This window comes from Malaclemys terrapin, chromosome 7 (genome assembly GCF_027887155.1).
Source record: "Malaclemys terrapin pileata isolate rMalTer1 chromosome 7, rMalTer1.hap1, whole genome shotgun sequence".
Lineage (NCBI taxonomy): Eukaryota > Metazoa > Chordata > Testudines > Emydidae > Malaclemys > Malaclemys terrapin.
The window spans coordinates 70,099,252-70,114,977 of NC_071511.1; the positions used below are offsets into that span (position 1 = coordinate 70,099,252).

The 15,726-nt window shown below is 40.9% G+C and overlaps 1 protein-coding gene across 3 annotated transcripts in view; it reads right to left on the reverse strand.

Moving 5' to 3' along the window:
- The window catches only part of RASGEF1A (RasGEF domain family member 1A), a 279,434-nt gene that overhangs the window by 59,507 nt on the left and 204,201 nt on the right, over nt 1–15,726 (reverse strand). The window contains exon 1 of one of the 3 annotated variants that reach the window (XM_054036093.1): nt 15,196–15,285. The exons of the other annotated variants lie outside the window; for them this stretch is intronic. Coding sequence (XP_053892068.1) covers nt 15,196–15,213 — 18 coding nt within the window. The 5' untranslated portion in view covers nt 15,214–15,285. Of the gene's footprint in view, nt 1–15,195; nt 15,286–15,726 lie in introns of those variants that run through there. 3 annotated transcript variants of the gene reach the window in all.

Genomic DNA, 15,726 nt, shown 5'->3' on the forward strand with positions numbered 1-15,726 from the left:
AAGTGTACAGTGAGTGATTTCAAAAATAAATTGGATACTCTATGCCACGGGGTCTTGAAGGGGGTCAGAGTCAATGGAAACAATTACAGGAAGGACAGCAACAGCCTATTTTCTCTTTAATTGTGCAGTATATAACTAACTTCTAGTGGGGCTTCTGCCCAAGGAACACAATTGGCTGGTGGCAGTTCTGTGGGTGGATTACTAGTAGCAGTGCCACCAGCAAACTTCACAATCTTTAGAGCAAAATACATGCTTTCCTGCCACAACCACATACTGAGGGAAACACACAAATCTCTGCCTGGGCAAAGTACAGAGAGAAACTGAGAGTGGCTATTTTTTAGGTGTGTGGGTTTTTTTTAAAACCTGTGAGATGCTGCTATGTCATGAGTGTGGTTTACATTGATGATGGACTTTGCTTCTAGTACTCAAGCTAGCTGCCCATCAGGTTAATTTTGATAGGTGCTTAAAGATAGGACATTTTTTTGAAGAAGTCTCAACCAATGGAATTAGCTTTTCTATTGGCTTGTTAGAGCCTGGTCTTTGAGTCCCAATTCAAGGGCTCTCTTCTTCCACTGAAGAGCATTTGGTGGTGGTGAATGTTCAGCAGATCACTGGGGACAGAGGCACTGCAATATGTTGATGTGGAAGGCATCTCAACTTTTGGCCACTGGGCTTTATTTATTGTTGTTTTATGTCAATTGCACATATGCCCAGGGGTCATTGTGCTTAACTGAAATAAACAAAGAACCAGATTTGGGAATCACCCAGAATTCTTGAATAACAAGTGATTGCAGTTTGGGCAGAATTACACCTTCTCCATAAAAGTTTTGCCATTTTAGTCACAAATGCTCCAATTCCCTAAGCCTCTGATCATTGACGCCCCTGAAACTGAGCACTCCAACTTCTCAGGATCAGGGCCTGAATCAGTATCCTTCCCTACGTAAGGGTTGGGGAGGTGGGATACTAATTTTATTGAAGTTAGGGTTAGAAGTGCAAGCTCGGTGCGTGCTGTTGGCTACAAGTTATTTTCTTGTCTCTAAAACAATTTGACATGGGCTTGAAAACAGCTGGGTCTCTGGAGGAGGATGGATGGAAAATTGGATCTTTAGTGGGGTTCAAGAGCATTGCCCTTATTTATCTCAGATTGACCCATTGCAGTGGTTACACTGCTTCTAGATAGCTTAGCTGTGATTAAATGGGTATCGGGCTTGCCCTGGCTCGGTCTCTGCTTTGAGCTGTTTCTGCATTCTGCGGTGATGCTGTAGAACAAGTTCGGTAGAGGAGGCACTGATAGTGTTTGTGTGTGCTGTGTGGCCAAGTGTCATAACTATAAAGGGAAGGGTAACAGCTCTCCTGTGTACAATACTATAAAATCCCTCCTGGCCAGAGACTCCAAAATCCTTTTTCCTGTAAAGGGTTAAGAAGCTCAGGTAAGCTGGCTGACACCTGACCCAAAGGACCAATAAGGGGACAAGATTCTTTCAAATCTTGGTGGGGGGAAGGCTTTTGGTTGTGCTCTTTGTTTTGGTGGTTGTTCGCTCTTTGGACTAAGAGGGACCAGACATCAATCCAGGCTCTCCAAATCTTTCTGAACAAGTCTCTCATATTTCAAACTTGTAAGTAAACAGCCAGGCAAGGCATGTTAGTTTTATCTTTGTTTTCTCAACTTGTAAATGTACCTTTTTGCTAGAGTGTTTATCTCTGTTTGCTGTAACTTTGAACCTAAGGCTAGAGGGGGGTCCTCTGGGCTCTTTAAGTTTGATTACCCTGTAAAATTATTTTCCATCCTGATTTTACAGAGATGATTTTCACCTTTTTCTTTAATTAAAAGCCTCTTTTTAAGAACCTGATTGATTTTTTCCTTGTTTTAAGATCCAAGGGGTTTGGATCTTGATCCACCAGGAGTTGGTGGGAGAAAGGAGGGGGATGGTTAATTTCTTCTTGTTTTAAGATCCAAGGGGTTTGGATCTGTATTCACCAGGGAATTGGTGAAGAGTGTCTCAAGGCTACCCAGGGAAGGGAATTAGCACATTGGGAGTGGTGGCAGCAGACCAGATCTAAGCTGGTAATTAAGCTTAGAAGTTTTCAGGCAGGCCCCAACATCTGTACCCTAAAGTTCAGAGAGGGGAAGCAGCCTTGACACCAAGTAACAGCTTAGCAGTTTTTCATCCAAAGGTGTTCCCCAGCTGAGAGGTTCCGTGTGGCACACTGGCTGGACAAGCAGCAGAGGTGATAGCATGAACCTCAACTTTAGACTCGTTTAGCAGTCAGAGAACCTGTGTAGCTGCTTCTATGATTGTCCTCATTTGATTATTTTCAATGGGAGCTCCACAGAGCAGCCAAGGTAGTCACTTCCTGCCCTCCTTGGAATCAGCTTATTATCTTTACCATCTGCTGAAAATTGGCTCTGAGTACGCATGTCCGTTTGCCCTCCCCAGTCAGCTTCAGCTTCCGCTACCAAGCCTTATTCTAGAAATAGAAATGTTTTCTTCTCATCTGATTGGGAATACAACATATGTAATTTTCAGGTGCTACCTCCATGGTCTCTGCCCTTCAAATACTCTTAGAAAAACAAGAAATCAGAGTCTTTAAGGTGTAGGTTTTTGGGGGATCAAACAAGATGGTAATTCCTATTTTGACACAACCATCCCTTTGGAATCTAACTAATGTTCTTGTGAACTTTTAAGGTGCGGCTTGAGCTCAAAGCTGATTCTCACAACCCGCCTGTGAGGTGGTGGTATTACTCATTATTGTTTGTACTGCAGTACCGCCTAATGGCCCCATTGTGCTAGACACTGTACAAGAGTATAACAAAAACTAGCCCCTGCCCTAGAGAGTTTACAATTTCCTCTCTTTATGTTGTGGCACAGAGAGGTGAAAGGATTGCCTTGGGTCACATAATGTGAGTGGCAGAGCTGGGATTAGAACCCAGGTGTCCGGGCTCCCTAATCACTAGATACTCTTTCCTTTCCCCGTAGTCACCTCCCATTTTTATCATCTCTCTTGGCTTCTCGCTCTTGGAAGCTTTGAGTTCTTCAAGCTACCATGGTGAAGCAAAGTGATTTGTTTTCAGCATTTTCTCGTTAGGTTTGACGTGAAGAGCAAAACTAACAGGCGTAACCGGGGCTCCTGAGGATGAGCAAAGCTGCTCTGGGTACACGGCAGACGGCTCTGGAGCATTGCAAGGCTTGATTGACTGTGAATGGTTCCCTGAAGCCGTCCACAGAAGGGAAGGTTATTTAAGAGATGCTTTTCTATTTCGATTTTGTAATGGAGAGGGAGAAGGCCTGCTATTGAAGTCTATTACAGAGGCTAAACTACTTTATATCTGGCTTTCCTATATTCTCATTCATTTAGAGTTGACCAGCAGCCTGCTTACTGTTCAGCTGGCTGCTTTGGGTCTTGATCAGAACCAAGTAAATAATGTTACTCTGGATTATTTAAAGTTGTGTTCAATCAGGTATCTAGTCACTTGTTTACAGGTTGAAACCTAAGGAAATGGCTGGGGGAGGGAAGGGACCATATTTTTTTCACATAAATCCTGAAGACCTAATAGCACCACACAGGACAGATCTTATTTACAGTTTGGGCACTGACAACATCAGTCTTCTGTTTTGTTATTGTAGGGTTACTAGGTCAAAGGTCAGGGCATTAATCGGTGACCACAGTCAGAAAAGAAATGCTAAACTTGAGGTGAAAGGAAAGATGTCATGGGAACAGAAAGGAAAGCAAAGGTTTTTAAAGGAGCCATCCTATGAAAAGCCACCAGCAAAGGGGAAAGCCTGATAATTAAAGCATTGCTCAAAAAGGGTTATTTATTTTTGTGCTGTTTTACTATTAAAATGAGATAGTGTCTAAATTCACTATGGACCTGTGTGGCTTTTCCTTATCCTTTAAAAACCAACAACAACAATCTTTTCTGTTTTTTTTTTTCTAACCTAAAAATTGAAGGACAATATCAGGCTGACTATCAAATGCCAGATGATTGTTACTTGATCTGAAGTGTGGTGGGAAAGCAACAAGTAGGTAGGATAATCTATCACACTTCAAAGAATCTCTGAGACTTTATCTTTGTGGTTAAGGAAGCTATTCATCCTTCTTTTTCCAATTCTAGTCTATTATATACAGGTTGTTATATTATAATATCTGAGCACCTTGAAGCAGTGGATTAAGCAATATGGCTACACATCTGTAACATGTGGTTTGTTCTCTCATCTTCTCCCCAAGGGGAAGTGTCTGCAGTGAAGTGTCTTCATTTGGTACAACGCATGGAATGTATGTGTGTATATGTGTACATTGCTATGCATTGGAGAAGGCAAGATGGCAAAGTTTGTGATGGTCAGTTCCTTTGAGCTCCCTCTGTCTATCCCTCCACAAAACCAGCTAACAAGGAGGAGTCATTCTGCAGTGCGTAACTTTTGAAAAGTGAATCATCTTTCGACATAAGGCTTGACACTGCAAAGTGCTGATCAGCCCCATTGACATGCAGAGATGTTTCGCGGAAGAGGATTGGGCCTGTATAAACATCTCTGTCACTTTTACAGAGCTAAATCACTATGATTCCTGTGTCCATATAGTTATAACTCTTTAAAATCCATGCATCCCTTTTTCATATCCTCTTGAAGGAATATACAATGTTTGTTTATTTATTTGTTAAATGCTTCTGTTTAGTTTGTGATTGGAATGGGAAAAAAAAAACATTTTTTATAGAGAGATCTAGCTCCAGTGAGGGATATTTGTTTTTCTTTAAAACACAGGAGGAGTTTCATTTGTCTCATTCAAAGAGCAGATTCTTCCCTGCAAACTAGCAGCTTTCCTCTGTCCACAGGGAAACCTATTATACTTCCTTAATGTGCTTCCTGGACTATCAGTCACATTGACTATTGTTTGTAAGAGGCAAGGCTTTCAATGCTTATAGTCCAATCTTTAAATTCAAGCAATTTATTAGTATTATTTTTGTGCTCCCTCATTCATCCTCTTCACCCTGGAAAGAATGAAAAATGGAAAGGGGTGGCATTTTCTTCTCTCAGTGAATATGAATGTAGGAGTCAGAACTACTCCATCCTAGGGAAAAGGCCTATAGAATGTAAAGTAAAATAACTCTTCAGGGTCAGATTTTTAGCTGGAGCCAAAAAGCATTCTACACATCTGAAGGTGGGGTAGTACAAAGGTGGGTATGTTCTCCAAGTCCTGGAGCTGCTCTACATGGTCCAGCCCCTTAGAATAAGTTAGAGAAACCTGAAGGCTGCTCTAATCTGTGCATGATTTCCATGTCTCCAAAAGGGCATTGTAGCAGCCATGGATAAGGATGCCCTGCCATGCTCACTTCCACCCACTATACCCCCTCCCCAGGAGGAACTCCTATAGTGTGTCTACATCACCTGAAGATCCCCCATGGATGGGGAAATCCTACTTTGTGTGGCTGGATGAGCTAATTTTAGGGAGCTTTGCACTGTTGGAATGGCACAGTTACTCAATGAGGACAGGATCTGTCCTCTAGATTGTGGTTCTCCCCTCTCCCCACCCTATATGCCTTTTCTTTTTTTCTTTGAACTATCCTACAGAACTAAAAATAAAATATTATTGGGTGCAGAATTCTATTAGATGGCTCAAATATCCTATAGAGAGACTATAGCCTCTTTATTCAATTCTGTAGCTTCTTAGAATACAGAGTCCTAAGGGTTTAATTCCTATTAAATTCTATAGGACTGTTCCATAAGGGAGGGAGGGACCTTGTTTTGTCTAACAGAGTGCTCATTCCACAACCTCTGCTGCAGTGTCTGTGTGCTGACAAGGATGAGTGTGGATCCCTCAGAGATGAATACCAGTTGGCAGGGTGGGTCAGTCTGTCTGGTTAACCTCCTTTACCCTCCTCATTCCTCTGCTGTAGGGCCAGCGTACAGTAATTAACTGCTCCATTTGTGGGACATCCACAGTTTGTGATAAATGACACTACTCTAAACACCAGCCTGCTGCCGAACATTTGAATACAGAACAACATTTGAATATAGAACAACAAAAAGAAGCCATACAATAATTCTGGTTGGACTGGAGCAAGCTATGGAGTAGTTAAAATAAAACTGTTTTGTGTAATTGAGAACTTTATACTGGTCATTTTAGGGTTAAGCTACTTTGCTTTGTAGTAAAACAATGCATTCTGCAATTTGGAAGACAGTCAATTAGTCACATAAAGAATGAGTATTTCTCATTTCCTATTCTGGTCAGTGTGGGAGGGCTAATACCCATGCTGATATTAAAGGAATACAATCACAGAAAGCAAATTAGGTTTTAGATAGACTAAGCATAGCCTGAATACTCCTAGGTCCTTTCCCTTTGGATAGCTAGTTAAATTGTATTTTTTTTAAGGTTCTGTTTCTCTTAAAAAATAAAATACATATTAGAAAATCTGATTCAATTTTGACATATTTAGCTGGGTTTTTTTTAATCAAATCTTTGAAAAAGACTATATTGCGGTAATCTGATTCAGAATATAAATAATGATATATTGCGTGTGAATTTTCTGCTAATGGCATGGTATCCCATAAGTGCATCATGAGAGTGCAACCTTTGGTTACTAGCCATCAACCCACATATTTTGGCTTTGTAGGAAATGTACCGTATGATATTAAAGGGCTGGTAAAGCATAATATAGTAGAATTCTTCACCAAGCCCCATGCTTTTCATTGACCAAGTTTCCTAACCTACTTTCTTCTTCTGGAGATTGTTATCTCAACTTTTAAATGCATTTCAGTCAAAGGTAAACACTTCCCCCCTCATCTGTTCTTTCCTTTTTTAATGCTATGAAAGGTGCCAGATTGAGAGCCCTAGAGACTTAAAACCTCTGTTCATTAATAGAAATACCAGTACTGCAGACACTGACAGTTGCAAATGTCTTCTCACCTGCCCCACCAGTGTTCCTCAACCCTGACCTGGAGACACCTCCTCTGCGGGTGAAAGGGTAATTCAGTCTTCATGTCCATTTACACCCTGACCTCTCTGGCTCAGACTGTCAGCATGGAGGTGAGTGGAAACAAGGAATCCACTCTTACACCAAAGTCGTATGATGCATATGCATGTGTGCTCTCTCTCTGGTCTTGTTCTGAAGTTTGCAAGAAGGAATGCAATGTGTTAGGAGAACTTCTTGTCTCCTTAATCTTTGCTGCATAAGACCTTAAATTCATCAAGTGAAAACAATCATTCCAGTAATTAAAACATCATAATTAAGATGTTTTCTTCTAAAATAGTGGTCCCAAAACTGTAGTCATAAGACTACACAGACTCCCAGGTAGCCTCCAGAGATTGGGCTTGTCCCTGGTTACAAGTTCCCTTGACAAAGAGCCTGGAGACTTGTTGGGTTGGGTCCTTGTTTCTATAGGCCTCTAGGACTGCTGCTGGCTGGGGAGCTTGTCTAGGTTATTAGAGGAAAAGGGAACAAAGCAGAAGGGAAAGTATGTGCAGGGGGAGAGAAGTAGTAGTGGACCACATGACAGAAGAGCATGGGGTTGCGGAAAAGAGGAACAGAAGAGATGGGAGTGAGAAAATGAAACCAGAGAAAATCTAGAAAGTGTGATAAACTCTTAGTTTTAGAGTAACTGCTCTGTTCCCACTTCATGGTCCTTTGAGGCCACCCATTTAAGGTTTCTGGCTACCAGAAGTTCCTACTTTTGGGTGGAGACCTGTCTCTCTCCCTCTTGACCAGGGTTTTAACGCTGCACAGCTCCCTCCCTTATGCTGCGATATCCTCACAAGCCAATCTGTCTCATATCCAGAGCCTGTGTGTTGCTCTCTCTCCAAGAGCTATGAAGAATGTATTGCCAGCAATTACAAGTTACCGCACAGCTCTTTCTAAGCAAGCACATTTATTCTTAAGGTAAAAGCATTACAGAGAAAGCTCATAAAAACCCATAAAAGTTTTTATACATTTGCTAAAAGCCTACCAGAGTAACCCACTATTCTGATGAGCCCCTAGAAGACAAAATATCAGAGGAATAGCCATGTTTGTCACCTACTACAGGACAGGCCCAACAAGGAAAATAACAGAACACTACTGGTCATCACGTACAGCCCCCAGATAAAACCTCTCCAGTGCATCATCAACAATCTACAACCTATCCTGGAAAACGATCCCCAGTCTCACAGGCCCTGGGAGGCAGGCCAATCCTTGCTTACAGACAGCCCCCCAACCTGAAGCAAATACTCACCAGCAACTACACACCACAGAACACTAACCCAGGAACCAATCCCTGTAACAAACCCCGTTGCCTTCTCTGTCCCATATCTACTCTAGCGACACCATCATAGGACCCAGGCACACCACCAGAGGCTCATTCACCTGCACATCTACTAATGTGATATATGCCATCATTTGCCAGTAATGCCCCTCTGCCATGTACATTGGCCAAAGCGGACGGTCTCTATGTAAAAGGATAAATGGATACAAATCAGACATCAGGAATGGTAACATACAAAAGCTAGTAGGAAAACACTTCAATCTCCCCGGACACTCAATAGCAGATTTAAAAGTAGCCATTCTTCAACCAAAAAACTTCAAAAACAGACTTAAAAGAGAAACTGCAGGACTACAATTCATTTGCAAACTTAACACCAGCAATTTGGGCTTGAATAGGGACTTGAATAGGGCTCACTACAAAAGCAATTTTCCCTCTCTTGGTATTGACACCTCCCTCATTAGTTATTGGGAGTGGACCACATTCACCCTAACTAAATTGGCCTTCAACACTGGTTCTCCATTTTTAAGGTTACTCCCTTCTCTTCATATGCCAATATATATTTATGCCGGTTTCTGTAATTTTCACTCCATGCATCTGAAGAAGTGTTTTCTTTTTACCCACAAAAGCTTATGTCCAGATAAATCTGTTAGTCTTTAAGGTGCCACCAGACTCTTCGTTGTTTTAGCAGACAAAAGACTTTCCAACCCTTCTGCAAGGGTTAGGCCCCCCTTTGAACATAAGGTCCTGTACGTTTGCTGGATCCGAAATCAAGGCCCTGATCAGTTTAAACATAGCCTTTTTATGCCTAAAACCCTTTATTTGTCTATTGGCCTCTGGAAATCCCAGTTTGAACCAGCGTATGTAAGCCTCCCCAAAATGTGGTACCTCTTTGGAAGTGTTTACCACCTAAGTGATTCAATGGGGTTGCAATATCTGCCACATCTCCCTCTAAATAAGTGGGTATAACTAGAGTGCCTGGCTGGAATCCTAGGGGAACCTATAGGTTTATCTCCTGGGTAGTGTGACAGTCAATACCTTTTATAATTTAAAAGTATGGCAATTGACATAATAAACATTCTGCTAACAAGATGATACACATCATAACTACCATCTGTACAGTCATTTGATGACCATCCCATATATTTTCTCTCTTTAGAACCTGTTGGGCAGATCTGTAAGGGGAGCTCTACTGCGCCTCCTCTTACCTCTGTCACCCCCAAACCTTTGGTTGTGAACTTGAGATTTGGTCCACTGACTACCACATCCCATCTGTTTTTTTTAGGCAGTGTGTGGTGTCGCTTGGTTCCTCAAGGTGTCAGGAAGCAGCTTTTTGGACAAAAGAGTGATGAAAAGACAAGGCTGGCTCCCTGTGAAGCAGCTCTCAACCATGTACTGCAACAATAAAACACCCTACACTTCTCCATGTATGTTTGCCACAAGGAAGTTCTGTCATCTCAAAGGGAGGAGAAAAAGGTTCCATGCTTGTGAAGGGATGAGTTCCCCCATGAAAAGCTCTCCATTAATGTGACCAAATTTTTAGAAATCCTCTGTCCTAGGCAATTTTAAGTATGTATAAATAAATACACTAAAAATCATGTGCATGCTGTTCCGGAGAAAGTGGTGTTCTGCATTTGTTGGCCTGTGGCTGGGGTTTCCTTCATACTTCATGGTTTATAAAATAGTTATAAGAACCACAGCTGCAGAACTGTTTAGTTAGAACTTTATGGGGAAGCAGGTAAGTGACCAAAATAGAGCATAATTTCCACAATAGAAGAGTACAGTGTGCAAAATCCAAGAGAGGGTCTGCTGAGTGCCTTGCACGGGCGAGCTCACCTGGAGCCTTTATACCAATGAAAAACCTAATATTTGTGGCTGACAAGGAAAGCTATTTTTTACAGCCGGTAAACAAACCATAATAGTCAGTCCCCCACTCCCTCACTTATTTCCAGGCATTTCTCGAAAGGTCAATTTTCTCAAGGTATGACCTTTAGCTTTTGGATAGAAAATATGCTACTCTTATTGGCTCTGAATTGAAATTGTCTGAACGGTAATAACTTGGAGAGACAAGAATATACATCTATATCTCAGGATTTGTACTGAGAAAGAAGATACAGTATTTGAGTTTTTCAGAGCCTACAATAATCTCTAAGGCTACAGACGCATCTCTGCCAAATAGCCGTAAAATTAAGGCAAGTTTAATTGAAATGAATCCATCAATCAATTACTGTATTTCCTTTTTTAAGCCTTTTTCCTGTAGAGTCTTAAGTACAGTTATCAGCTATCTATTTCTCATTAGTAAACTAAAGCTAGCATTGCATAAAGAAATGAGATCACTCCTTCCTGTACATGCAAGGAATGTGACCTGTGTAAGAACAAAGTGAAGGAAAGATATCCTCCAAGCTGCTTCTACAGTGGGTAAAACAGTTGCTAAAGGAAAATAAACTGAAATATCAAAGTGGCACTACCCAAAGTAAGGGGGAGTATTTTTATGGGGGATAATAAAATTGCAGATAAAAATGAAATCCCACTATTTTTTCTTTTAAAAAATTATGCTCATGGTTTTCTGCCATGAGGTATAGGGAGCAGGAGAACAAGGATTATGTATAATATTCAGTTTGGTGAAACTAAAAGGGAACGTGCAAAATTGTTGTTCTGCTTCATGTTGCTTTAGCTTTTGATGCATAAAGGGCTGGCACATCATTGGACGTCGTGGTTCCCAGTCTGTCGCACAGCACACTATCCAGTCATGGCCATGTTCCTGAGTGTGACTGATGTACCATTGTTTGCCTAACACAAACATGAGGGTTTATTACTAACTGCTCAGCTGTCATCTTTGTACAGTAGTGTGAAGAAAAGGAGGAGGGGGAGACATTTGGAAGGGAAAAAAACACCCCAAGCCCTAGCACTGAGTTCTTGTGATGTCAAATGAGTAGGAGTGCCATGTGGGAGGCAGAGGTGTATGGATGGGGGCTGACATTTTCAGAATGTGTTGCTTGTGTTCCCGGTATTTCACGTGTGCCCACTCATGGTATTTACAGGGGCAGCCCCTGTGTGATTGGGGAAAAAAAACATTTTAAACAAATCTCTATTCTCTGAACTGATTAAAGCAAGAACATATTCAGCACTTCACAGTGGTCCTTTATGTAACGGATTTGATAGCTCTGAAAGCACAGAGTACCGCTTCACTGAAATGTGTTCAGTTTCAGCTAGAAGCAAAGTTTATTGAAAATGTGAGCTGCTGAGCCGGTGCATTGGCCTTTTGCTAGTAATCTCTAGAACAAACTACAGACCTCACAGCTCATTTGCACACCTCTATCAATGCAGTGTATCAGCTAAAACCAAATATAATGTGGAGGACACTTGATATGCTACAAAACTCACTGGGCAATGTGTCTGGCTTTGGTTCACCCTCTTTTTAAACTTGGGGGAAGGGATGGGCAGCTGCATTTTTTTAAACAAAATTAACAGGGTTGGAATAAATGTTCAAGTGTTTGACAAAGAAGAAAATGCTTGACTTTTTATGTTCATATTATTGAGATACTAAAACCCTTACTACCAAGAAGAGAATGTAATAACTTAGTCAATTTCTAAACTGAAGTGTTAGGAGGCATAGTTAGTAAAATGAGTCCCTGTACATGTCACATGATCTGTATCATTCCCCTGAGTCATAAATCTTTGGAACATCTGTTGTTGTTATACTCATTTTCAGTTATGCTTTCCACTCTCCAGAATTTCCTAGGGGACACAATGGGTCAGTTAGCAAGCTGAAAATGGTCCTCAGCCCTAATTTAATCAATATAGTGGCAAACTTAATAAAATAGGCCATGTCACCTCAAAACCTCAGTACATTTTGGTAGGTACACTCCTGAAGGCTATGACAAGGATGTTGATTTGGTGTCCTTAGGAAATGGTGCGGTGGTTTGTAGATGTGGGTAAGAGGCAAAGGATAATCTCAGCTCCATTAAGATGAGAGGTCAAAGCCAATGGTCCTTTTCTTACATTTCAAACATCAAGTGAATTCTTTAATAGCCCTCCCTCTGCATATAAAATTGAAGCATTTCCAGGAGAAATGCCTCTATGTGTTCAGACCTCCCAGCCTGCCAGCTACAGTACATTATAGCGGATAGTAAAGTAAAATTCCTATTGCACTAAGATCGTTTTGAAATTGGTTCAATGGATTAGAACGCAGACCAAGACTTGATACATATCGTATATCCAGAAAATAAAACTGTTGCCCCAAAGCAGGTCATTTGTAGTGGGGCTTTAGCACATGAGATATGTGTTCCAAGCCAAAGCACTTCCACTTTGATTCCCTGTAATGGCTTTATATTTTATTCTGAATTACCCCTTTCTAGAAACATATACAAGTAGATCACCTGCTTTACCAGTTAGTGACACTTCTGGAGGTGGAAAGGGTGGCCTTGTAGGATTTATCTACTTACCTAGATAGTTCTTGTGCCCTGTAATGTTTTTTTTTTTCTTCTTCTAAGTTTGTGTCTGGCTGAATTTGCTGAGTGGTTGCCTCTGTAGCTGCCTCAGTAATCTGTTCCATACAACACATAAGGACAAAGCTCTTGTAGTGTGTGGTCTCTCCTTAGTTTTTGTGCCCTTCTCTTTTTGAGGCAGTTGCCTTCCTGAAGTTTTTATATGATGACCACTTTCACTATGCTCAGACTTACTTACATCACCAGCAGGTCTGTGTCTTTTCTAATGAGAAAAATTCTAATCATCCTAACTTCTCCATACTATTGCAATTTTAGAAACCCTTTGTTTGAGCTGTCCTCTTCCAATAGCTTGTCCCAGCCTCCAATATTGCTCCTGCAATATGATGCTCCAACTGTAACCCAATTTCTTCTCATGATCTCCCCATCTCCTTCCCCTTCAATACACGCTTCAGGATGAGTGGGAGCTATGTTGGTGTCAAACCAAAAAACAAAAACAATGTGTGATGTAGACATCTTAAGGACTTTTAAATTGTTTCCTGGATACCCAGAAATTGTGAGCCTTTTTTGAGGAAGAATTACTGCCATGGCAAAAATATAGTTCAAGAAGCTACCACATCCTACTGAAAACCCTCTATTCCCTTTGCTTTGACTGGGAATAACCTTTCAACTATCTTGAGAAGTTTAACCAGTTCCTTCTCTTCACTCTTGAGCAATTACATCTAAGTCCTTTAACTTAGAAGCATGCCGTTGAATTTCATTTTCAATTACTGAGGTTTTCTGTGTGAGGATTTTCATAAATCGCTCTGGAAATGTAAATAGCAGAGCAAAGCATCTTATTCTGCCTATTAATCCTGCAATTACATGGCTGTAGAGTCTTTTTACCTTTCTTAATGTGACACTTAAGCCCCCTTTTCTGCCACTCCTCCACATAACCCGTGCACTGAGGATTATGGACATGCCAGTAAAGTCCAGGTCTTTGAAATCTACATTCCAGACTTTGTAGTTATGTGCAACTACTTTTCACTGCCTCTCTTTAATAAGCTTCAAGCAAAACAATATTTCATTAGTTAATTTGCAAATGGTTTCTTGAGGGATCACATAACTCACATGAATCATGTCCACATCCATCAGTTTAAAGCATAACTAAACCGGGCTGAAAAAACTGCTACTCTGTCTCACTCCAGTGGCTTGGTATTTGTATTCCTGATGTGGACTTCATTGCTGAGAACAGAAATGCAGGCTTTGTTTGTTGATGGATGTGACATCTTGGATCTACCATCTTGGTTATAACAGTTTTATACTGATAATATTCCTCAGCCATCTTCCACAGATGCTAAACCTGACAGGCCTGAAAAATTACAACTCTCACATTCCGGCTGGCTTAACTTTTAGTCTAACAATCACTACCATGATTTGATCGTACAGAAAACAATAATAACAATTATTTTGCTGTATGGTCTATCAAAAAAAGGTATTTCATTGCAATTCAATGCCATATTACTAATGACTGTAAAGCCTCCAGTACTTTAGAAATCCACTTTCCTCTTTCTCTCATTCCCTAGGTGTGTATAGACCACAATGGAGTGACTTAGACTTAAACTGAGGTACAGCAATGCTAAACAGCCAGTTCTTCCTCAAACCCAGTTTTATTAAACATCACTCTTCCTATTACTTGGGTTAAATAGCCAGATGATTGCAAAACTCCCCACCTCCCACTGAGCTGTGGGAAAGAGACCACATTCAGCGCTAAACCTGCAGCTTCTTACCAGTTAGAAATTTTGCTCTTTATTTGTCCACCTCACAGATGCACCATGCTAGAGAGAGGTTCAGACCAAAATCCTGGATCTAAAAGAACCCCTAACTTTGGCCAGGAGGAGGATTTGCAATCTGAAGCTAGATCAAGATACAAATTTTGGAAATAGCTCCCATTTTTGTAATGAACAGACTCCAAAACCTGGATCCAAATACTGCTGGCACACTGGTGTTCAAAAGTTGAATCTGAATTTTGAAGCTAGGGCATCTCTGTATATCATGTACAATTTCACACCTAATTGGACAACCAAGTACTAGCTCACTCAGTGACTGTAAGCTTGCAGATCAGTATTTCTATCTTTTATAGTAACCCAGACAATATATTGACTTCAAGCAAGAAAGAGACTTATATAAGAATCATAACATAAAATAAACTTGGTTTCCATTTCTTTACAGCAATTTTGCATAGAGCTTCTGCCATTCAGCCTTTCACATCATTTCATCAGTGTGATGACTCTCCAGTACAACTGGTGAATTAAAAAGTTGCATCGCTGATTTTAATTGCACTTGATATGATACACTATTAAGGTATCCGATATGAATGTTGTACTATCTCCTTCACTGGATAAATGATGGCTGTTGTGCCATCGCTGTTGGGAGTATACCTATGGCAACACATTGGTATACTCTTTTTGTATTTGTCTCATAGAACCATAGCAGTATATGACAACAGAAAATACAAAGGCACAGCATTGTGTAAAACTTACCAGAGTCTCAAGAAACATTTCTTCTTGTAATCAGGAAACCCAACTGGTTGTGTCTGTCCCTTCTATCTACTGCCACAAAATAGATTTTTGTTTTATTTCATCTCTCAAATACCCAAAGCATATTTGGGATTGACTTGAGCCCTTGTTTGTTTCGCTATAATTATAGCCCAGAAAAACTGAAAGTATTGCGTGGGAGGAAACCGTGACAGCCACAAGCTTCCACCACGTAGAGATCACATGCTGCACTTTGTGGGTAGTAACTGGGAACTTCCAATTCTGTCGCAATGTGCTTGTATTGTAAAACAAAATGAAACCACGCGTGCTTAACCATTGTGGGAACATGAGAATTGCCATACTGGATTGGATCAGTGGTCCATCTAATCCAGTAACCTGTCTCAGACAGCAACCAGTAGCTCAGAGCTATAGGCAGTTATGGGATAACCTGCCCCCGGAGAAGGTTTCCTCCTACCCCAGAGTACTGAGAAGTTGGCTTATGCCCTGAAGCATGGCTGTTTGTATCTTTCCCATCAT